Source organism: Macrobrachium rosenbergii, chromosome 4 (assembly GCF_040412425.1).
Source record: "Macrobrachium rosenbergii isolate ZJJX-2024 chromosome 4, ASM4041242v1, whole genome shotgun sequence".
Classification (NCBI taxonomy): Eukaryota; Metazoa; Arthropoda; class Malacostraca; order Decapoda; family Palaemonidae; genus Macrobrachium; species Macrobrachium rosenbergii.
The window spans coordinates 1274469-1300934 of record NC_089744.1 but is presented as its reverse complement, the minus strand read 5'-3'; the positions used below and the strand labels follow the sequence as shown (position 1 = coordinate 1300934).

At 37.9% G+C, this 26466-nt stretch overlaps 1 protein-coding gene across 5 annotated transcripts in view; it reads right to left on the bottom strand.

Annotated features, from left to right (window-relative positions):
- The window catches only part of LOC136829404 (interference hedgehog-like), a 291106-nt gene that overhangs the window by 56914 nt on the left and 207726 nt on the right, over positions 1 to 26466 (bottom strand). For all 5 annotated transcript variants that reach the window (XR_010850374.1, XM_067087926.1, XM_067087955.1 and 2 more), the window contains 4 exons: positions 25127 to 25244; positions 13830 to 14122; positions 11746 to 11965; positions 10430 to 10642 (listed from right to left, as the gene is read on the bottom strand). Coding sequence is in view for 4 of the 5 variants with exons in the window: in XM_067087926.1 (XP_066944027.1) it covers positions 10430 to 10642; positions 11746 to 11965; positions 13830 to 14122; positions 25127 to 25235 (835 nt within the window). In the remaining variant the exon portion in view is untranslated. The remainder of the gene's footprint in view (positions 1 to 10429; positions 10643 to 11745; positions 11966 to 13829; positions 14123 to 25126; positions 25245 to 26466) is intronic.

Genomic DNA, 26466 nt, shown 5'->3' with positions numbered 1-26466 from the left:
ATCAACAGATACAACTGTTTGGGGTTGATGGAAAGTCACATCAACCACAATGTTAATGGAAAGTCACTTCCGCACTCTCTCATGGATTTACAACGCCCTCGGCCTTATTCAGTTAAATAAGAAAAACTGCGATCTTGCGTTACGTCTTGAAAGCGAGAAAACTTCGCGCGAGATGATTGATAAAGAAGAGCGTTATAAAAGTATCTCTTCGTAGCACACCCCAAAGGAACGAGAATTTGAGTGAATAAATCTGGCATGACCTACCAATTGAAGTCTTGTGGGTTCACTGAAAACAGGTTGGCATACTTCAAAAAGGAGATTAATTCATTATTCAACAATATACTGACTAAATTTAATTACCCGTTCCCTAGGAACTTCGGCCTTCATTAGAGTCTAATTTATACAAAGTACTTTCTTGGTACCTGGTACCTGTTTACGTCGCTCCTGGTTACATTTCCCTTCCTGGATTCTTAGACTACCCTTTAATATTAATCACCAGCCCCTTTCTTTGAGTCTTGAATCACTTATCAAAACTGCATGCCTTCCAATCCGTGGAACAATGAGATACGAAGAATTTGTAAACACCTTCTCGAAGTGAAACAAACACACAATACCTTCAAAAGTACTGATTCAAATAAATATCGACGAAGACCTTTTTTCCCGAAGCATTATATGAGATCTGTAACCCTTTATCCCAGCCTTTCATTTGTTGTGCACTACCTCGCTTTCAGGGTTTTATAAAATAACCTCTTCCAAAATCCCAAATGCTGCATGTTTCATTACCTAACATTACAGCCTCCTTGCTTCCATTCCGAGGGCTTTCTTCACTGATGATATTCACTATAGATGCCCTTCCACTGCGCAGACTCAAGCCATTACCGGTGCTTATTCGTAAAAATGCTGCTCAATCGTTGCTAACCTAGAGGTCCTAGGCAGTGTCCAGCTTGAACACGTCTTTCTACTTGGAGGAAACCCGCCCCCATCCCCAACCTTCCCAACACCGTCCCCCCGTCATCACAGTTTTATGGTCTTCAAGCGGGTAATTAGTCCCTTCGTTACAGAGTGAATTCAACAAAACCACGAATGTCTCTCGCATTAAATACCCGATAGGACTGTTCTCATTCTGAAATTGAGCCACTTTTTCTTTATTTACTGGTGTTTTCTTTTTTTCTCCCAGTTTCACATCTACTACGCGATTGTAATACGAGTTATTTCCACAAGCCACAAAGGCCCTCTCCATCTCTTTATTTTTTTTTTTTTTTTTTTTAGTAAACCCTCGGTAAAAAGCAGCTTTTGTGGGCTTTGCAAACAGAAGTGGGACAAACCAAGGTACTATTTACGAACAATAAGTATATTACAGAGAGAGAGAGAGAGAGAGAGAGAGAGAGAGAGGGTAGTGTCAACGCACCCACAGCATGGCATGAAAAATAATCCTCACGCCAATGAAAATCTTATGAAAACTGAGAATTACAAATAACGGCATAAAAATCAAACAAAGTCGCATAAAAGAAGCAGCCATAAACACAACGCACAAGTCACAGACACAGCACCGTCATTAACGAACCAAGTACCTGTCTATATGAACGGGGATAGGGGACGGGGAAGGGACCATTGAGAGTTTGGTGGGACAGAGGCTTTTCATCATAATTCATCACATCAAATGCACCTCAGTTGGTATCTCTCTCTCTCTCTCTCTCTCTCTCTCTCTCTCTCTCTCTCTCTCTCTCTCTCTCTAAGAAATGGATCCCGAGAGGATAAATCTTACGCCTCTTTTTGACAGAGGTAACAATAATCCTCCATGGTGTAAAACACGACCCCATTGAAGCAAGATATGTCGCCGTGACTTGACCTCTTTTCTTTTCTTATTTTTTTATTATTCACTGCGTTTACTGATCTATACATTTATTCTTTTATATGTTGAAAATTCTTGTTTTACGCTATGGCTTCTGCAGGCTGTACAAAGGCCCTTCATGTAACTGGTGAACAGCATTGTACTATATGTTTCCAAAAATAGCCATCGATACGCATTTTAAAATACTCGAGCTACGGGTAAACAATTAGCATAAATTTATTTCAATACTGGCTGCTAGGAGTATTAAAAGCCAGTGCTTTCATAAGTCACATCAATGTGAAGACTGCTAGAAGATTAAAAAATTAATGGTATTTTTTCATTCTCAAAGACCAGCTAAGAAGTCTTTCAGTGCAATTCAATAGTAATGAACATTATTCTTTATGCTGATCACAAAGAGTGTGCGTATGAAGCGTAAGTTCAGCTCAGGCAAATAATAGAAACATCCATGCACTATAAATGTTACTAAAAACTGAAGCAGGCATTGCACTCACGTGCTGAGATCCTCCATCATTTCGAGCAAAATTTCCGGTGTAGATTAATCTACTGTCTGTCTCGGACTTGCGGTATATATTTAATAACATAATTTAGTCTATGGCCAATCTCAAAAACTCCTCAAGATTTCCGGAGATGGATAAGGGTCCAAATAACCTACAAATTCCTATGAAATGACCCTAGGCATACCAACAGCCTATCTGAAGGTCATGAACTTCTGAGCAAAAAACTTCACGCAAATCAGTTTCGGCAAAAATCTTGTTACAGACACACAAATATGAAACAGCGAGTCTCTACGACGCACATTTAATCGACACACAAATACCTAAAGACGTGTTTTTACGCCATACAAAATCTTTACGCGATGCATTCTAACAGACGGATATTCACAAAGGTGAGTCTCCACGACATACGTTTCGCAGTTTACAGCCATGCACAACGACGAGTCTTTACGTCATGCATTTAGAGATACACAAGCCCACAGAAGAGTCTTTACGTCATACATTTACAAGACACATGCTCACAGACTTACATACGCAAATTAGAGACGTACGTGAACTCTGTGAAACTTTATCAACAAGTTTAATACATGAACAGAAAGATAAATAGAAAGTGACAAAAATAAAGCAACAAACAGTGTGGAACACGATTCCTTTTTGAAAATATGTTGTGTTCTGTTCGTATTCATTCTCCGAGTGTGTCTTTTGACCCCCCAAGGGTAGCCTTCTCTCTCTCTCTCTCTCTCTCTCTCTCTCTCTCTCTCTCTCTCTAAGTTACTTTGTACCGTTTCTAATGATTTAGCATCATTTTTTTTTCTTTCTGCTTCTAATAAGATCACGGCAGCAAGAATTCTGCGAGGACTGGTTCTGGTGCAAAATAAAATCTCTTACACCCTGAGACAAACGACTCTTGGAAACGGGACTCCATTATTTTAAGACCCTTCTTTGAGGCCATCTTCACTTTTTTGAAGCAAAGACAAGAGTGCTTTCCTCACGCAACCGCTCACTGGAAAATCTCCTGGGAGGTGGGGGGTGTTGGGAGGTGAGGGAACAAAGTTAAGCCTGATAACAATCGGGATTTAAAACCAATGTTACTTCGGTTTTGGGATACGTTGCTACGCGCTGTCCGGTTTTGTGTGTGTGTGTGTGTGTGATTAGCAGGATGATTCTGCAACATGTTCAATAAATAATGTTGCTAGTCAGCATCCTGTAAACAAGTCAGGGACCAATGGACAAGGTTTTAATTTAAAAAAATACATTTTTCAACAACATTTCGCTTAACGTGCGAACCACAAGTTCATAATTGTCGTTTAAAAGAAGTTCGTTATTGTGCGTTTATAGTTCGTTTAATTTTATATTTTTACGTTTCATTTTGTGTTTCAGAAGGGAAATGAAATAATGATCTCATAATGAAAGAAAACTTAGACATTTTCAAAGTCTGTACTTGAAACAACTTCCAGTGCATCACATGAGCTTCTAAAACGATTAAAACACGATATCATTCATTAACAAGAGTAGATACTATTTTCTCTTATGGCATGGGTCTTACAACCACTTTAAATTTATGTCTGGACACAGAATTTTGGAACACAGAGGTCTTTCTGTTAGAACTAGGTTTCCTCTTTCCAAACCACCTTTTCTGCCATTAGGGAACACAGTTTAGCACAAGACCAAAGCTAACATAAACCTAGGTAGGTACAAAAGTTAATACTTATGTTTCTAATTATCATCTCAGCCATGAAAAAAAAAAAACGTGAAAAGGCTTGAGACTAGTAAGTAAATGACGGCGCTATTACCGAAAACCGAAGACGCCATTCCTTTCGGACCAGCCCTAAAATTCTTGAGGCAAAAGAAAACAGGGTCACGAGAGGAGAACCAATACAACAGATGTTTAACCAATATTCAGGACTCACTCATTTTGTGTCTATTTTTAAATTCGTCTCTTCTTTCTAATTTGGCGAAATACCTTGGTGGCATATGCTCCTTGTCTCAAATTTAATTCACTGCTACTTTTTATCGCCCGTTTACAAGAAAAGAAATATATTTTTTTTTATTTCTTGCAGCATTTCCTTCCATGTTTGGGGACCACGTTTCTATTCTTGTAGACATGATTGATGGCAAGAAAATCCTTCCTGTCTCAAAAAATTATTTTATACTTTTTAGTGCATTTTAATAAAAGCATGTTTTAAAATTTTTTATATATTTTCTTATTCACTTGTTTCATTTTGTGTCTACCCAATACTCTACACTTTTGATCCTTTGCACTACAAGTATTCATGTCATACTTATCCTTGGCACATTGAGAAAGGATTGAGGAGGTGTACGCTCCCTAATTCTTTACTCATTTTTCTTGCAGTCCTCAATTCTCTTCTGAACTCACATTACTCGTGGGTGTAACTGAGGTCGCCAGTGATAGATAGGGTTGAGGAACAATTGCATTTGCATTTCATCCCAGTTTCTCGAGAGGCTGACCTGACCCTGACTATGCCTCCGGACACGCCCCTTTTCTTCTGCTGTCAGGTGTAACGACGGCTGCTTATCCGACCGATCATGCAATAATGCAATCCGCAAATATATTTCGATCTTGGGGTTAAAAAAAACTTAAGCTATAGAATTGGCTATATTAGAGCATGAGAGAGAGAGAGAGAGAGAGAGAGAGAGAGAGAGAGAGAGAGAGAGAGAGAGAGAGAGAGAGAGAGAGAGAGAGAGAAACGGGGGGCGGGATATGGCCTTCTGGAGGAAAGTGTGAACAGTACTTCTCGGACACCAACACGACGAATGACTGATGAAGACAAGAAAATCCTTCGGTTTCACAATTCCAAATCACAGCCACAGAGGGAAATATAGACAAACCAATAAATTACTCATCGAGTACACAAAATGACTGCGATTACTGCAACAGCCAAAATGCATCTGCGCGATCGTTATCATTCCATAAATGAACTGGAATGTGAAGTTCTTGATTAGCCTTTGTCTATTGCATGACAATTGCGCTCCACCCACTCTCTCTCTCTCTCTCTCTCTCCTCTCTCTCTCTCTCTCTCTCTCTCTACATATATGTCTGTGTGCGTGTGTGTGTGTGTTTGTGTGTGTGTGAGGACACCATTACTTTCTCGTATCCCTATAATATTAATTTGTGCTCAAATTACGAAAGCGACAATATTTCCTTATCCATACGGAACAGACAATTCAGTCAGCCTTGATAGATCTTATAAAGTGCTACACCATCACGTCTCCCCCACCCGTTTTCTCCTACCTCCTCCGAGCATAAAACAGTCCATGCACTTTAAATCACACACTATCGGATGAATACAAAAGAGGCATAAATTGAAGGCGAGGCGAACAATATCTCTGGGTAGTTAAGGGAGTCCCAAGAAGGCGCGCTTGGCTCTGGGCGACGACGCTGCATCATGGCGCCGATGACAATTACCTCGTCAGACGACGTCGTCCGAACTGCGACCACAAAAGCAAGCAACAATGCGGTCTTGCGCACCTTCCTCCTCCTCCTCCTCCTCCTCCTCCTTCCTTCTCTCCTCCTCCTCCTCTTTCTTCTAACTCTCTTCTTCTTCCTCTTCTCTGACACTTGTTTCAGCATACTCGGTATAAACTGTTAACTAGCACTTCTTATTTTCATTCAAAGTCTCTTCTCTCAAGGCCTATAGAATACTCTCTTCTTTTATCATGCTGACTATAAACCGTTTGCTTGCATTTTTCATTCTCATTCAAAAGCTCCTCTCTCTCTCTCTCTCTCTCTCTCTCTCTCTCTCTCTCTCTCTCTCTCTCTCTCTCTCTCTCTGACATTTTGTCTTGTCTTACTAGCTTTTACGATTACTGATTATTTATATTTTATTCTTTTACATTAACCAATTAACTCATTCTCTCCCTCTCTTAATGACTCAAAAAATCCTCACTTATTCTCTAAATACATCCTTTTCTCCTCTCTCTCTATTTTCATGAAATTCACCTTTAAAAAAAACAAATCAAAACTTCTCTTAATGACTCAAAAAATCCTCACTTATTCTCGAAATACAAAAAATTCACCTTTAAAAAAAAAAAAAATCAAAATCATTACGCATTGTACAAGTCACAGTCCATTTACTTCCGGATAAAAAAAAAAAAAACCCACGAAGGTATCGTCAGGCTTCCATATCAGAAAAAAAATCAGTTATTTCTACCGGCGAATTTAAGGTCAAGAACGAGAACAATGTGCAAACCCTTCCGCGGGAGCAGTCGCTCCGATTCTCAGAAAGAGACCTAAATAAAAGTGGTGAAAGAATCGCCAGAATTGACTCAATTCTTGTTCGTCATTTACGTGAATAGATGTGAAATATGTTGAAAGGAAAATAAAAAAAAAATCATATGCAGGATCAGTCCTTACTACTTAAGGTAAGAAATATGAAACAAATGAAAAAATAAATTCTTTATTTAAAAAAGAAATGGATCTTTCTTCTCTTGGCAATAAATATGAAAAACACACCATAAAGTACAACTGATACTCCCGCCATTTTTTTTTTTTTTTTTTTTCAAAGTTTGTGGTCTTGCTTATTTATGCAGATATAGCAAGCACCATAATCATGATCAAAGTCGAACACGTTAATTGCTCCAGTGCACAAGCGCAGCACTCAAACCACTCACAATCTAGTTTGATTACTGGAAAAACAAGTTAAATTCCGATTTCATGATACACCGCATGTAGATTCTCTCTCTCTCTCTCTCTCTCTCTCTCTCCAGAAATTATACCGACATAACACCGAAAGAAGAATAAGATGAATATTTATAAGTCGCAGTCATCCAAAACATGTTTTCATTCTCACAAAACTGGTTTAAAGTCAGCACCGACCGCATATCATGAAGACTACGCTTTTTACTTTGCCCAGATCGAATGTAATAATAATAATAATAATAATAATAATAATAATAATAATAATAATAATAATAATCTGGCAATTTCTCCTAGAAATCCATTACAAGAAAGCTCCTCCCCAGGGATTTGAACCGCTGACCCTCAATCACGGGTCAAAAAATGAGTGGACCCAGAAATGTTACTGCATATGTTTCGAATTACAGTGGGCATACTGCACCCTTATGCATGCATGGATTTCTCCACCCCTCCCCTCCATCAGTGAGCAGACGTAGCTACTTATCACAAAAAGGTCTGTTGTAAAATATACAAGCTCTTCGTTGGGCGAGTCGGTAGAGCTGTGGACTGGAACTCGCCAGGCCCGAGTTCGAGTCTCCGGCCGGCTGATGAACCGTTAGAGGAATTTATTTCTGGTGACAGAAATTCATTTCTCGCTATAATTCGGTTCGGATTCCACAATAAGCTGTAGGTCCCGTTGGTAAGTAACCAGTTGGTGTTCTTAGCCACGTAAAATGAGTCTAATCCTTCGGGCCAGCCCTCTCTAGGGGAGCTGTTAATCAGCTCCTCAGTGGTCTGGTAAAACTAAGGTACACTTAACTTTGTAAAATATACATATATATGCCCTAAACGCAGTCAGTGGCCGACCAGAAATGTTTGTCTCATCATTATGTTATTGACAACATTATATCCATATTTCTATATAATGCTTTGGAAATGAATTTTGAGTTATAAACTGTAAGCCACCCGTTACAAAATCATGATACGTTTGTCCGAGTTCGGGGTCCACGTCAGGCCTCTTATTCTCTTCAGAATTGCTACCAGATTTGCTGGCAAAAACTAGTAATTGCAAAAGACCTGGTTAATCTATACCAACCAAACATGTAGACATAAATTATGCCTAAAATTATTATTAGCAAATTAGTCTATGATATAAACACTTTGGCTTGATACTCTGCAGATATAAAAATATAAGGTACAAAGAGCTGAAAGCCCCAAAACACAATGATAATCCTACCGGCAAAGCTATGGTAACCGTGCGGTATTAAACAGAAATATTTTCTCTCATGCAAGTTCAGTATCTTACGTGAATTTCAGTTAGGACCAATATCTTGTTTCGAAGAACCTTGTGCAATGTAGAAATGACTGTTTATTTCGAAAAAAAAAATACACCAAGTTTTTTCTTTTGGGGGATAATAATAATAATAATAATAATAATAATAATAATAATAATAATAATAATAATAATAATAATAATAATAATAATAATAATAAGCCTGTCACCATAGGGAAAATTAATTTTTCTTTCGAAATGGCCAGAACTTTGTTATTTTCCCTGACAAGATAATCACCTTGAACCAATGCAACACTGAAAAAATCTTACAAAATATTCATTTAAATTTACTCAGCTTTTCGAGATTTGTTATTTGCAGATAAAAAACCTGATCACAGTTTATCACCACCCGGTAGAGTATGAAAGCTATTTAGAGAAATAGCCATAAATAGCTATATATTAACATACGATTACCATGACACTACAGCATTACTGTTGCAATATACAATTCATAACAAATTAAGTGTGGGACCTCAAACGAATTATGATGATGATAATGTTAATATTACTATTATCAGCTAAATCACTCGACAAGGAGACAGAAGTGTATTAATGAAAAACAGTAAGAAAACTTTTCTTCAAAAAGCCCTGACGTCAGTTGACGAGCGTCCATCAGCCCACACTCCTGTTATAAGGTCCTATCTTCCTTTAAAACTGCCCTTGTACATCTCCCTGGCGATTGCGACCATTCTTTTATTCTGAGAGAGAGAGAGAGAGAGAGAGAGAGAGAGAGAGAGAGAGAGAGAGAGAGAGAGCATTCTTTTTTACTGTACTCGAAGAAAGGATTCCTGAGTTCAAGGACTGGTGGCTTTTATGAGAATCAAGGGTGGGAGAATCCTGGATCGAAGTCGGTACTCTAAGGTGATTTTCCGCCACTTTTTCAGATAAAGCCTCTATACCTCTACCCCTATCCGTACATTTAATGATGCGCGTTGAATTTCACTAAGGCAAACGGTCAACTAAGATGAATATTAATATAAAAATCAACGCGACGACTTTATAATCCACCTTGTACAGGAAAAGCTGAAACGGAGGAACTGAAAGTCTAACGTGTCTTTGCAACAGGCATAATGTTCAGAACGCTTCCGAACTTGACCTGATATCCTTAGTTCTCATATGACTTTAATTGTGATGCTATATGATACGCCAAGTGAAATGTTTGAAATGAAAAGGTTACATTCAAGGCAATGCATCGAAAATTAGGACAGTCATTATTCATTTCTAAACGCTGCTGTGGGGATTTGAAAATAAAAACGACAAATAAATGAAAACCAACTTTCAGCAGCGAACGGCAAGCGACGTAGATGAAGAGTGTTAGGGCCATCTGGTGTCCAGTTTTATTGCATTCATCCTCGTTCCCAGTTCAGTGAAACATTTACAGAATTAAATCAACAGATAGTTTACTGTGATCAGTAGCTGATAATATGCAAATAAACAGACAGCGCCGTGGCAGCGTTCCAGTTTCTCACGGTAAGTTGTTGCCAATTTCATGATTTACCACCAAATCAACATTCTTATCGCTCCACTGTCCAAAAGTTCAACACCTTCACTAAGAAAGAAAGAATTATCTGGTCCACGAAAGGAGGTGCGGTGTCACCTTATGTTGTGGGATATCCTTGCTTTGAGTGTGTATATTTTTGTACAGCATTTCATATATATATATATATATATATATATATATATATATATATATATATATATATATATATATATATATATATATATATATATATATATAATATAATTTGTGCGTATACGCTGCCACGTGCAGTGAAAACATTTACATGGCTGAATACAGTGGGAACGCAAATGTTTGTCATCTCAGGTAAGGGCAATGAGCACGAAACCAGCAAACCCAAATATCTGAGAATGTTCAGTAACATTTATCCAACGGGAAATCTACTGAATAGCTGCAACTTGATAAAATATTACGTCATTCAGCTCTTGAATACTTTCCAATTATATGTTTGCGTCAAGACTTACGTTCACTGAGCCCTCAGGGTACCCTGAAATAAAGATGTTAAGCAATGCCACTTCCACGTAAAATAAAAGACAATTATCAACTATCAGTGAGGTTTCTTTGCTTAAGGTTTAACAATCTCAGCACCACTAACCAGTATTTGCAGTGTAGAAACTTCTGAGCGTCACAAATTGGGGAGGCGTTATGGCAGGATCCTTGGGTCGTTGCATGAGACTCAGGGTGGTAACTGTCTTGGAAGTAACAGTCTTGTTGAGGACAGGGTTGTGTGCGGAACAAGTATACTTCCCAACGGCCCACGCCCCCACTCCCAGCACCATTAAATCACCATGTGGGGTTATGTGGTACACTGCAAAGGAACAGCCAAAATTTAAATCAATAAGTTATTCGTGGGCTTTGTTTACATTCAAATTCTTAGTTATTCATGATCCAGCAACATTATCTAGAAGGAACTACTCAGTTTCAGTCCCATAATTGTCCTGACATAGGCTACTGTAGTTTCAGTTACTGAGAACAGCAACAGAATTACTATTCCAAGACTATCAGTAAGTTATCTGACAACAATAACTAATACTATGAGTAACACTAGGCAGCTTAAAGCAGTATTCTGACTTAGAAAATAAGTGTTTCTGGATTTCTTATATATATCCCCTTTTCTGGAGGCAAATACTTGTCCACTGATTCCTATTCTTTCTGCCTTCACTATTCTTTTGCTCATTTTCAATTTGTAACGATGGCTTAGATGAGGAAGTCCACGCACTATTCCATGGAAACAAGCTGAACCACGACATTACAACACTTTTGTTTTAGCATGTCCTAATTCTGGCATTTGTTTGTTATAAAAACCAGTCCAAATATCATCACATTGGCACAGAATCTACTCTACTTAAGACAACATAAGACCAGCACGTTGAGCCTTGCAAAGACACAGACACGGCGCTGTGACAGCGATCCCAATCTTCTGGGTAAAATATTGCCAAAATCGGAGTGATTTACCACCAAATCAACATTCTTATCGCTCGACTGTCTACAAGTTCAACACCTTCACTAAGAAAGCAAAATTTACATGGTTCACGGAAGGAGTTGGGGCACCAGTCATGGGGACGTCAAAGTACCCGTTTTGTGCCAGCATGTTTCTGTAGAGCCCTCAAACGAACAAACAAACAAACACACACATAGTCTTATATATATATATATATAGTCTTATATATATATATATATATATATATATATATATATATATACATATACCGTATGTATGTATGTATGTATGTATGTATGTATGTATGTATGTATGTATGTATGTATGTGAGTGTGTGTGTCTTTGGTGAAAAAAATGACATGAGTAGATACTACGCGAAGGCAAACGCTGGTTATCCCTGATATCATTCAGGGAATATCGAATCGAGCAAATCCGAACATTTCTCGGCCACAACAAATCAGTCCCCTCACCGCTATCATCGACGGTGATGACCGCCTTGCCGTCCTTGTAGAAGGTCAGCTGTGCGTCGGGCACGGAGGAAGGGTTACCACACTCGATGCGGGCAGCCTCGCCCTCGGCCACCTTGATTTCGACCTGCTCCGACATCGGCTGCGGGAATTCCTCCAGCATGGCTGCTTCCAGGCGCCCGGGAAGGGATGTAAGTGCCACTGCGCCGAACCATGCAACGCACTGGGGAAAAATGACAGAAGTCTATAAGAAATGTAAATGATAATTCAGGTTTAAAATCAATATTGTGTGAAAATTTACTACATGCAGTCGTGGAGGCGTCCTCCTTTTAATGGCAAGTGGGTTTTATAAATACAATGTAAGAGGAGTTGGAAAGATGCGATCATCAATTTACCAAAAGCACAGTTGCCAAAAATCCTTGGGTCCTTCAAATATATAACCATCTAAATCTTTGTCGTTATTTACAAGAGTATCCTCCAAGAAATAGACGAAAGGAGGAAAAAAGATAGACGCACCTGGAAAAGGCTCATTAAAAACAGCGACCCTTACTAGGGATTAAACAAAGAAGAAGAAGAAGAAGAAGAAGAAGAAGAAGAAGAAGAAGAAGAAGAAGAGGAGGAGGAGGAGGAGGAGGAGGAGTACTTCAAACTGAAAGTAAGAAAACAACGGAGGTTATTGTATGAACATATTCTAAGAATAAAGAAAAGAGAGAGAGAGAGAGAGAGAGAGAGAGAGAGAGAGAGAGAGAGAGACTTTCAGAAATCAGATAAGGATTGGACCCCTGCGGTACTCCCGATGGCTGGCTCGGCAACAAACTTCACCCAACCAAGCAGTGAACAGCCCAGTGCATTTTAGTACCCATTTTCATTTTAGGAAGAACAAAGAGGAGAGTTAAAGAATCCCAGCCATCACTGCGACGTACAAAGGCGCTTACTAAGTAAAAAAAAAAAAAAAAAGCATAATGAGCCTTAATATCCAAATGAACCCTGTGGAATCCTGCAATTTATTCAAAGACCCTATTGTCCAGCGCAAGCTGCACAAATAAGCATATCTAGCATAATAAAACTCCACTCCCTTTAAACGAGAAAGTTTTACAAATTCACACAGACTCCATATTCATTATAATATTTTATCCTGGCTAAAATGATCTTACCTGAATTTACAGCCTGAAAACATGAGTATAAAGTGCATGAACAGATGATCATGCTGAACATCTAAGTGAGAAAGACACCAAATTATACGAATTGGTTTTGTTTTGTGGGGAACAAAATTAGTATCTGCCGACTAGTGATGAAACAGGCGTTAAATGCTTTCAGTGTTGCAAAAAGAGTCATTCTGGCATTTGATGGGCACCATGGAGAGTCAACATCATTCCCGCTGGTCAACGAAGAGCATCGCGGAAAAACGTCACAATATTTTATGAAGGACGCCATAAAAAAAAACCGTGAAACGTAAGTGGGAACCTATTCTCTGAGCTCATCCAACCTCTTCACGAGATGGATTTTCTTCTCAATTTTTTATCAAATACTGTAAATTCAAGTTAATTTATGTTACATACGTTTGCAATGCCATTTCATTCAACTTTATTGGAATATGTTTATGCAAATAACAGCAGAATTAAATATAATGCACATATAAAAAAATTCTCTGAAATTTTAGGGAAGTAATAAGTCAGTATAAATACATAAATCCACTAATTACATAGCATGTGTGAGCTATTTAAATAAAAACACAACGACTCATATTACAGCGGCAAAATAAACATTCTCTTATGGTTTATCTTTCAGGAACGAAGCTCACCTATACAATATTCCATTGGCTTTCAGCTGCAAAGTTGGGAGTATTAATTCCTTAGATTTATTTCGACCTCAGAGACCACAAGGTGAAAAAAAAAATAAATTGTTGGCCTATTTCAACGACAGGAAAAATTTTGAAGCAGCATGCTACCAATACAACCTAAAACAAAAATTGAGCAATTTGCAAGAATAACCTCAATGAAAGACAGCCGAGGAAGCCAATGCAAGGAGACCGAACGAACATCCTGGGGAAGGCGACCGACCGGAACACGTCCCTTTAAAAAACTCACCTGGTAGAGGCCCAGCTGAGGCTTGTACTGCTCGTAAGTTCTTCCGACGTTAATGACTAGTTCGCTTCCTCCGTTGGTCTCCTGGACGGTGAAGGGCGGCAGAGGCTGCTGCTGCTGCTGCGATAGTTGCTGGTCCTGAGAGGACGTCGTGCGCGGGTCCAGCAGGAAATGATGGTTGTATTGCCACGAAATCTTCTCGGCTGTCACGTTCGTGGCACAGGTAAGACGGATCTGGGACCCTGGCACGGCGATGACCTCGCTCGGCGGCCAGCTCTCGAAACCGATGCCGAAGTCTGGTTGGGAAGACAAGAAATGGTAAACAGCGGACGTGGAGGAAACACGCATTTGAATATACCCACAAAACCCAAGGTCTCTCTTTCACGGACTCATACAAACACACAAATACAAAATATAAATTTATATCCAAATGTATACACACACACATATATATATATATATATATATATATATATATATATATATATATATATATATATATATATATATATATATATATATATATTATTTGTGTGTGTGTGAGCTTCAGGTTAATGAACGAAAATGATCTCAAAGATACACGGGGGTTTGTGATCACACAAAATGTTCTTAGAAAATCGCTAATGAATGGCGTATACCAAAGGCAAGAGAAAAGAAAACAATTTCGAATGTAACAGAGAAAATAAACTTGTGGAAAATATGAAACGTCTTAAAATATCACTGAATCACCAAACTCACAGAAAAACAGACTCGACAAAAAACGGCTTCAAAGCTAAAACATTACTTCTGCCCTCCATTATTTTTTCGGCGGAGGGGGTTCTAGGCAGGGGTAACAAGGGGGAAGGGAGGTGTAGGGGTGGGAAGGCCAGAAAACTAATAATCCCAAAGAGTATCGGTTGCAATCGTCAGTTGGTGGTGGCGTGACGACCAAACTTTAAAACCCATCTGTCAAAACACACGCGGCACCGCGTGGTCCCCGCGTTGGGGACGAGGCCTCGCTTCTCATAATCGTTTTCCCAATCAATCACTTATCTATCTGTTCGCGGAAAGGATGGATACAGGACCTCCGGATTGGAGGAGTGGTGCGGGGAAAAGGATACTCTAGATTCAATCGCCAGCTGCGCTGAAGAGCGAATCGTCACTCGGCGAAGGACTACGAACTCGTCATAAAATGAAGGCGCAGGCTTTGATGCTGAAGATGGGGTCAGGCACAGAGCCACGAGAGACGAAGGCTTGACAGAATATGAAGTCAAACACGTCACAGTGCTGACAAGCAGTCTCATTACAACAGCTCGTAAAATACATTACGTGATATGGATGTACCTGACGTCACACGAAATGTCTTAAATGGGAATTTCATTAAATGCAATGGAATATACTGACATAAAAACAAAATAAGATACAAGATTCAAGTCACATAAGCAGAGGGGTAGGGAGATATAATAAAAACTAAAAGGAAAAATTCCTAAGAAATGAAAAAAAAATGTACATCCCTACAAAAATCATGCGTTGTTGACTTGTCTACAATACTAATGCTATTCGTAAGGGTGCGTCCACACTACAATAAAACATGTCATACACAAGTCGAAAATTCATGAGAAACGGGTGGGAACAAGTCAACGAATCCTCGGCAAATTCTGGATAATTGTATGAAACGCTAGTTAGGACTGCCAGTATGTCGCTGACTTGTATTGAACGCTCCTACGAAACTGGAAAGAATATGAATATTTCTGCTCCTTGAACAAAGAGGTTATTGTACTTTACTTGATGATAAAATTTCCAAGAGAGGGGAAAAACTCCTCACCGCGTGTGCCGAACAACCGCTGAATTGTTTATGACCTGAGATCTGGCCTTGGGATTCAGGGCCAACTAGAGGGTCCCTTGTAGGAGCAATCAAGTGACCGAAAGTAACATGACTGGCGTACAGATAACGAAGGCAACAATACGATCGCAAATACGACGAAGTAATGGATCTTGCTGTTATATGTTCGATAATTATTTAAAATAATACTTTACAGGTGAATAAAGAATGTAGCATCTCCAATCCTTACGGATATTTGAGATAACACCAAGTCGCCTTTGCTTCCCAGAGACAGCTGAGAACACTTATCACAATGCTGTCCTTTTATTTCATCAATAAAACTTTGTGCATTACATATACACATTTGAAAGAATATTGACCAGAATTTGCACGTGGTAAAAAAGATAAATATAATACTGAAAATACCAGTATTCAGTGCCATAAGGTGTTATACAGAATCCACGAAGAACGAATGATGGACTGAACAAAAAACTAGGGTTTAAGAATTACATCCAGACAAAAAAAAAAAAAAAAAATGCTTGAAAAACACAGATTTCTCATCATGCACGAAAAATGGAACACGCCTTAAAAAAAATGACCCATGAAGCTGTACCCTCAAATGAAAGGAACAATGAGCTAACAATGAGGCTTTTGTGATTATCCATGAAAGTTCTTTGACAATGGCAAAGGATAAGCCACGCCAGTCAAGTGACAGTTGAGCTATAGCGGTTATGATTGGTTCTCTCTCTTATCACAGAAATCTATCATATTCTAATATATGCGTGTGTGTGTGTGTGTGTGTGTATTATGTATATATGTGAGTGTTTGCGTGTGCGTGCACATGTAACTTTTTGTCTTTATAGTGAACGCAATTCAATGCAGTATGTTTTTATTCTGAAGAAGACAGAAATCACTGGCATCCGGGCAAACATGACCTCAGGTCATCACAAAAACAAGTTCATCAAAACGTCAATGAAACCGGTTGAGAAGTTAAAATGAATCCCGTACGAGACGAATAACTTCATCTTCCTCCTCTTGCCATGACCAGGTCAGCAAACATCCTTTTCCTAAAGCCCATAAACAACACTTAACCCCCCTGAAAACATATATAAAAAAACATAGATAAACAAGCCAACACAATGAGAAACGACCCTCCGATATCCACTGAACAAAACAAACAATGTTTATCGCTTTCTTCTTTGTGTGCGTCGCATATATCAGCAGATTCTCATCCGCCTCGCGAGGGTGTTTTTCTTATTCCCCCTTTTATTATTTGCATGCAAGGGAGTTCGGGATAATCATTCACCTAATTCATCTGCCACATTTATATCGCTTGGGACGACAGACGAGGGGTAAGATCTTGACTGCCTCCAACGGCTGAGCAAAACACGACACAACTCGCCACTTTATTCTGCGCCTTGTAGGCCTACGATATGATATAATACAACTTTCCATGAAAATGGTCTTCAAATTAGAAAAGAAAAATACTCTAAATAATTAGGGCCTCCTGCACATGTACGCCTTTTTTTTTTAAACTACACACGCAAGCACAAAAAACATGCACACATAAACATACTTGCACAGCACATACAACACTATTCCAAATCATCGTATCTCAACACGCCCACTTACACTTACATGAACGGACAAGATCTGATAAAACGCTCCAACAAAAACTGAAGCCGCCGGCTTGGGTACAATACCCCAAGAGTAGCATTTCCATCAGGGTACAACACATCAGGTTGAGGAGGAGGAGGAGGAGGAGGAGGAGGAGGAGGAGGAAGAGATGTCCGGGGTACAGCCGGATCTGAGGCAAGCACATAAATCAAGTGCCCTAGCCTAAGCTGACCCAGGGTCCAATTAAAAGGGTATTCCGGCTCCCGTCTGCGATGTTTACAACCGGTTTGTTTTCCCGCGTTGGGATCGATTTGAACCCACGGTCACGTTACGTTTTCCTTGTTTTCTCTTCTCTCTTTCTCTTTTCTCTTTTAGAGAAGACGTGCGTTATGCTTTCAAAATAACGTAAACGTTTACTGTTTTTTTTAGCATTATATCTCGCCTTTAAAAAGCCGAAATAAAAATTAGTAACTAAACGCGTAACAAAAACGTCCGAAAAGGTCATTTTCATATGGCGTCAAAGCAGGTTTATACTGAATTTGCCTGCGGCCCTTTTCTGCTACTCTCATCTAAAGAAGAGCACGTGGCACTCTACGAAAAGGTGCAGCGTCTTTGGAAGCCAGCAACTCTCCGTACTCTCTCTAGCAGTTCCTTCAAAACGCTGAAAATTATCGCGAGTTCTCAGAGTACAGGTAACTTCATTCAAACTGCCAGTCATCTTAGGAAGATGCCAAGAACTTGACAAATAGATCCTATCTTATCACACAGCCAGTAACCTAATGCAGATTGGAAGTAGTCTGAAAATGACGTTCTCTGAGGGCAAATTAGGCTAGGGGCTTTATGAAGTGCTGCATGTAACTTCACGCAAACTGCAAGCAACTTTACGACGGAAACTCAAGAAGAAAAGCAACAGTTCGCCGGGAGCTACAATACCTTCCGGGCTCTTTCGCTCATACGTGTGTATATATATATATATATATATATATATATATATATATATATATATATATATATATATATATATATATATCAAAGGCTCTTTCCCATAAAGTCTTCTGATATCAGATCAATATAAGTTATGGGAGATTTTCTCTCTCTCTCTCTTCTCTCTCTCTCCATGGGAGTTGTAATCTCGTTAAAATGCAGCAACACGAGAATATTTTCTTCTGAATTATGCGACAAGTTGTCTCCTATTCGATCTTTAGGAGCCACGAACGACCTGCCAGTGGTGCCTGTTGACATGGGATACAAATTATTACGGGAGGGGGGGGCTGCATCTGGTGCAAAAACTAATTACCCATTTATCCATTTATTTTATAATATATATGGGCAGGTTATTTTGTCGTTACATACATACAAAGACACCCGTACTTAAAGAGAGCTCGATCACAACCTTTGAACTGAAGGAATTCCAGATTCATAAATATGAATTGTACTCAACACAGTCTAGCTCATTCACAAAAATAATTTTTGAACAGGGTTGTCATACCTCTTACCTCCGCATCATTTTTTTTTCTTTTATGAAAAGTTGAGACAAATCACTTCAGCAAAACACCCGAGAGATTTCTTTATCCAGTCTCCAACGAAAGTCTCCAGTTTAGTTTGCCGTCTTTTTGTTTACCTGGCAGAATCAATTTAGGCGTAATCCTTCTGCCACTATGAAGGGATTTCTGACATCTTAATTTTCAAACAATGCCACGAGCGTCGTTAAGATAGGGCATCCTTTACGGGGGAAAAAATTTGGGTAGGAACAGGCACTTTTTTATTACTATTTTGGGTAAGGGGAGGGACTCATCGGTTTACTAGGCTACCAATGAACTTATCATCAACTAAAGAAAAGAAATTATCAGACGAAAATGTTATCTCTCTCTCTCTCTCTCTCTCTCTCTCTCTCTCTCTCTCTCTCTCTCTCTCTCTCTCTCTCTCTCTCTCTCTCTCAACATTATATACAGTATATATGTGTATATATATATATATATATATATATATATATATATATATATATATATATATATATATATATAAACTATAATACGTATATAATGTATAATATACATATACATACACACACACACATATATATATGTGTGTGTTGTGTGTGTGCGTATGTATATATATTGTATATATGTATTATAGTTATATATAGCAACTGAGAATAGATCATCAAGGTTGGAGAACATTTCTCTTTCTCTCTCTTTCTCTTTCGCTCACCAGCTCAGCAACACATTAAGCGTACGCTGTCCAAGATAAGCACTACAAAGGGAAGACACTTACATCCGTGTTCTTTAAAACCATCGGAGTACCATCAGCGGCTCAGGTAACCCCAGGCTTGTATACGTTTCACACTCTGTGCATTGGCTAGCTTGTTTTTCCTTTTATTTCTCTGAACCGTTTCAGCAGCAGGAATACAGGATGGAGCAATGAGTGAGTAATAAAATATCCTAGTTTTATTTCATGTATTCACGTTGTTCGATCAAAACGTTTATCACAGGTATGTGAATAATTATACAGATGTGTCTAATTATATTGGCGGATGTGAATGGCACTGAATGCGATTATTGTTATGTGGTTCATTATACCTTAATTGCCAATTCAGAAAGAGGTGTCTCCATGCATACAAACGATTGTTATAACCGTGGACGATATTATTCATAACGGGCAAACATTTGCACTCACGTGGAACAATCGCGGGAGATATTGCCTTCTTTGACCAGCAAGATTTTCCGAGACCAGAATATCAATATGCTATAGAGATGGATGGTAAAGCTGAACACTGAGTAAAACGTATACAGTGTATAGTGAAAAATTACCGGAAGAGGCGTCGAACAATTAAATTACGAACGCGGTTTCAGAGTGAGAATTCCCATTTACAGAAGATATTAACACTCCCCGTTCAATAGCAGAAAACCAAACACTCAAATTATTCTAACGTACAGGGTATTAACAAGTGTACATGAACGCACTGCACACAACCCACTCGATTTCACGTATACACGCGCATGCATGTGTGTGTGTGTGTGTGTGTGAAGATGCGCGTGCACGCGAAAACCTCATCACTATTCGCCATGGATGCTACGGTCGAACAATTTGCAATTCAACAGCGAACACCTTTTCTCCTCCCGGAACAACACTGCCGGCGCCATCTAGCACAAACAGAAGAAACTAGACGCCTGTCGATTACGGCTATGGTATTCCTGTGGTACTTCTCTGTTCTTATGCTTACGTTTTTCTGTGTGCATGATACTCAAAAGGTTCTATTTACCTCCTAACTAGAAAGTGTGCTTAAACTTACGTTCTTCTATTTTCTGTTAACTTTGTCTTCATGGCAGCGTTTTTCTATTAACTTCTTCATGGCAACGTTTCTCTTAACTTTGTCTTCATGGCAACATCTTCTATTAACTTTAGCTTCATGGCAACGTTTTTCTATTAACTTTGTCTTCATGGCAACATTTTCTATTAACTTTGTCTTTATGGCAACGTTTTTCTATTAAATTTGTTTTCATGGCAATGTTTTTCTATTAACTTTATCTTCATGACAACGTTTTTTTTATTAATTTTGCCTTCACGGCAACGTTTTTCTACTAACTTTGTCTTTAAGGTAACGTTTTTCTATTAACTGTGTTTTATGGGCATGCTTATCTTTGAATATGTTTGTCTTAATGTTATATTGTTCTAGTAACTAAACTTTGTCCTTAAAGTTACAGTTTTTCGACAGTGTCCTAAAGAGAACGTTTTTTATCAATTATGCCTTGAAGGTTATGTTTTTCTAAGAACAAAGTGTTCTTTAAGGTTATATCTTCCTGTTGACGGTGTTCTTAAGTTTTACTTCCAGCAACCCCAAATGACTACATTGATTACATAATGAAAGCCTTTAAACATTGCAGTAAGTATACGTACAAACATACTTACATATATATGCATGCGTTTGTGTTAATCGTAGTTTTACCTCACCAATAGGTGGCAACTCGAAACTTCTAATTATTGGTGTAATGACGGATTAATTTAAGCAAGACAAAGGATTTAATCAATAGGTCGAGAGACTCAAAGAAACGAATAAAACTAAAAATAAAATACAGCATAGTTTGGACCGGACGGTTGCCGTCGGGAATCTACGTTTCTGTACAAATACTTTTCCGTATTGAAGAAGGTTTTATTTGTTTATCTTTCAACCTAAGACTTGGAGTGCTTTACAAAGTCTTTCTTCTGTCTCACTCTGACATGATCTGTATTTATCAAGACTGTCTGTCTGTCTGTCTCACTGTCAGATATTCGTGAAGTTTTATTTTTTGAAGACGCATCAACACAATATTTACCCTGAACGTAATGGCAGGAAAGTCAAGCATTTTGTGAATACAAGATGTATCATTTTGTCCCAACGACCATTTAATATACTTGAGTAAGCGCCAGGAACGAGTTCTAACCCACCTAAGTCGACTAAGTTCAGGTACGTAATTCACTTTGGTTCAACACGATGAGTTTTAAATGGTCAGAAGGCTTCCTAGTGAGATGAGTTAGGTTTTTATTCCCAAACAAGGCAGACCGATTAGAGGCAATCCATTTAAAACTCACTGTGTTGAACTAAAGTGAATTATATACCTACACTGCAACTAAAGTGAATTATATACACATACTGTACACTGAAACTGGAGATTAAATTAAATAGACAGCTTCTTGCCCTTCAAAACACACTATCAAAAAATTGAAATAAATCCACCTGTCCTCAGTAATTTCTCAATCCTAAACAATTCAGTCTATTTAAATGGAATTTTCTAAAAAAAAAAAAAACCCGTTTAACATCTTTGATCTTGGCAAACCAAGTAAAACTTATAAAATGTCAGTCTCCTGAAAAATTTGCTTAACCTTTAAATACCTCAGTTAATCTTGAAGTAAGTCTACCACTGTTTCATAATCAATACAGCGACTCTTAAGCCTCTTCTCCTAACATCGCCTTGAAAACTATCAAACATGAACATACTAAAAAATGTTTTATGCTCCTCTCACTCACATATATGCTTATTCATTTATCTATTATTTCCCTCATCCAACCACATTCATCTTAGTTTATTCAGAAAATAAAAAAACGAAAGTACAAGATGCAACTGACGCAAAAATTAGATATTACAGTAAAGCAGACATTAAATAACTCAGTCAGATAATCAATAACAACTGGAATGCAAAATGATAACAAAATAAAAAAAATCAGTTAAACTATATTGGATGACTATTATATTCCACGGAAAACTGTTATGAAGAGCGAGTATATACTTCTCATCTTGAAATTCTTCAGTAGCTTCCATCGCCTGATCCTTTCTTTTAAACTTAACACAGGTTGGTTGGACTCTACAGGTGTCCACCACATCCAGCAGATGTTTGCCTTCGCCCTGCACACCTGTTTGTTTTGACAATTGTCCACCACGCTCATCGTAAATGGTCTGAAGTTTCTCTTTCTCGATCCCGCCTATACTGAAGACAACAGCTGTCTGAAACTTTGGAATTCTTCTTCTTCACTTCTTCAGAGCATAACGTTGGAATATAAACAGATCTTTAATGCTTAAAAAATATAAAAATTCGCTTATATGTTTTTGCTGAATGCGCTTATTGTCACGGAGTGTAATGCCACCCCAAGTATTGTGCTGAAGTCATTCCCATCCAGCGTCGAGATATCGTCGACAGGGCCTTGTACAAAAACAAAAGTTACTTCTTCGCCTACGTTACCATCTTTCTGTAGAGTTTCCATTTGTTAATTTATTGTTTGATTCTCTTTGTTCATGAAGGTCTGAGCATAAATGGCAAGATCAAAAGATTGATAAGATTTGGCTTGAACAGTTTTTACATGTTTAAATATCTGATAAGCTTACAAGAGTTATTCCTATATGTAACAACGAGATATAATAATAATAATAATAATAATAATAATAATAATAATAATAATAATAATAATAATAATATGGAACTACTTCAAGGAATATCACTTATAAAAGTCCAACGACACAGCTAATTAAATTTCTCTTAAATGATGCTACAGATAATGCTTACACATTTCATACAGTACAATGTTTTGCTTTGTATAGAAACGGCCTGCTTCCGTTAAAAAAACTAAAGGAATTTCTTAATAAACTGAAAAAAATTACAGATTGTGAAGGTTACGACTCTGACATACATGTCATATAAACGCTTAAGTGGTCCAACATATTTTCACAATACCAAACACATCGACAAAAGCTAATGCCATACATACAAGCATTTCTTTCAGGTATCGCCCACAAAGTATGAGGAAAGCGCTCCACACGCCACTGCGGGCATAAACGAGCACCCTGGAAGCTCCTCCCCCCCCAAAATATTCACAATTTCAGGTTTTCTCGCCCACTACCGGCCTGAAGGATTCTATTTACAAGCTAATTTCGTGGATGCTTATGTGAACCTGGCCCTCCTCAATGCGGACAGGTAAGGCGTCCGTTCGAAATGAGAGGAGTGGGTCAAAAATGCATTTCGACAAGTAACAAGCGTTTGATACTGATAAAAATATAGAAATAATGCAGTGCTGCAAAAACTAGATTTTAACCCGGAACAATGACCTACAATTCAGATACAAGAAAGGCAAAATAAATCACATGAATAAGTCAATAAACGATGCACGATGCACGTATACCGTGTCAATTCGTATGCATGATGAATATTAAAATAAAGACTGAGGGATCCATACAACGTTCATTTACATTTATGGAATACAAATGCAACATCCGCTAGATGTCGCATTTGCGCGCCGCAAGAGCAATGCGATCCAAACCGCTGGCCTTAAGAGCACCGACGGAAAGCAACACTGGGACTGGTCAGAATCTGGAGTGGTGACCCACAATAAATGTCACAGGTCCTTGACTATCTATCTGTAAGGGCAAAAGGCATGGGGCCAGCAACCTCAACCAGATTCTGACATCAGCAAAAATGAAAATAGCAAAAATATATAAATATATATATATATATAACATATATATATATATATATATATATATATATATATATATATATATATATATATATATATATATATATATATATATATATATAAGCTAGATGGGCATATTTTCTCTCTTATGCAATTTCTATTAAAGTCAATGTCATTATCTGCTGAGATTATATTTTAGTTCAGGCACTGAGCCAGTCTATACCTCTTCTTGGTCTATTCAAGTAGGCCTCTCTGGAATACAGAAAAATAATAAATGAACGGAAAGAAAGGTGAATAATTTTTCCTAAGAAGGTCGCATGAAGAGACAAATGGGAGGTATCGATTGATTCAAAGTTTAAATAAAAAATGTAGTCTCTGCAAATAATGCTACTAACTTCAATAGAAATATATATATATATATATATATATACATATATATATATACATATATATATGCATGTATATACATATATATATAATTAAAATTAAATAATAGCTATATCAAGTTGGATCAGTAAGCACAAACTGTGTGTGATTATCATTGTAAAATGCCCCGAAACTTTAGAATAAAACATTAAAAAGCTTTTTGATCCTTTGTTCTTGAAATTTTCCTCTAAAAACCTTGATTTCCACAATATAAATTAATCATATAAAATGCATAAGCTAGTTCGTTATAAAATAAACCAATAACAACATTAAAATAATAATAATAATAATAATAATAATAATAATAATAATAATAATAATAGTAATAATAATAATAATAATAATGATGATGACAGTCGTGATTATTACAATAATAATAATAATAATAATAATAATAATAATAATAATAATAATAATAATAATAATAATAATAATAATAATTCCAAATGATGATGATGACAGCCATGATAATTAAAAATTTCAACAACAAAAAGAACAACATCAATTTCTCACCTGCCATGGCTCCAACAACCTTCATGAGAACGAGTAACAGAAGCACCGGATGGCCAGCGGCCGCACTCTGCGCGTAAGGAGCCATTCTCTTGAAACTTGTGTCCCTCATTCAGCGCATCTGTCAAATCAGAGAGAAGATTTGTAAGTGGGAAACCAGTAAAAGATTGCAAAGACATATCACGGGCTGGTACACATGGAGCGTTGGACATTCCTTTATTCATATACTCAAACTGACCGTCTGTAAAGGTGTAAGTTAAGTATACCTTAGTTTTACCAGACCACTGAGCTGATTAACAGCTCTCCTAGGGCTGGCCCGAAGGATAGAGCAGTGGTTCTCAACCATGGGGAACTCCCCCCCCCTAGGGGAAATTTCACATTTTCAGAAGGGGGGGGGGTTGTGATCACAGATTGGCAGGATCAAACTGGCTCCAGGTCCACACAGAACGCAGTATGCATCGGTCCACGCTACTGAGAGGTCACGCTGGGCTTTCTCTCAGCTAGCTTGTGTGTTTATGTTAGTATTTTGTTGCATATTATTTGGAATGCACCTTTTGAGGAAGACAATTTTGGAAAGGGGTGGGGGGGGGTGACATTCTGACATATGGTGAAAGGGTGCCTGAGCCAAAAAAAGGTTGAGAACTACTCGTATAGAGGCATTGGCTGAAGTTCAGTTTAGGGTAGATTAGACAAATGATAACATGATAAATTCTAAGGGAAAATCACAGAAAGTATGGCAGCTAATTTAAGGATCTAACCTAACCTAACTTGGAGCTTATGCCAATTTAAGATATATTCACTACATTGCTGTAAGGGCCTTAAGTCCTAATCTATATACATAGAGTAAAAGAATGCATAAGAATATGAAGTAGAGGGAGATAAATGAGGAAATTTTGACATTAATCGGGCGTGTAATTCAAGTTCCACAATATTTAGATAAGATTACATCTTCAAATTCAGGTATTAACTCAAAGTACATTTTAAACTGCGATCTTTTGGATGGAATGTAAAAAGCACTAGACAATGATATTTACTTTTATCACAAAAATGCACTATTTTCATATAATCTTAAATTCACATGTGCCAGCTACATTAATATAGTTGAATTTTGCATTGGCTATAATGCATAAGAAAATTGACCACAAATTATTGTGACCTTATAGCGTTGTTTGTGATATATTATGATTAGAGGCAAATTTTCCCTCCATAAATAGATTAGCCGATGCATACAGTATTTAACTTTAAAGATGAATATTTCACAATTGCTTTCGACAAAATCAAACATGTAATGTTCAGTGCCTTTCTTAAAATCCATCGACAAAACTCTTTATTTTAGCACAAAC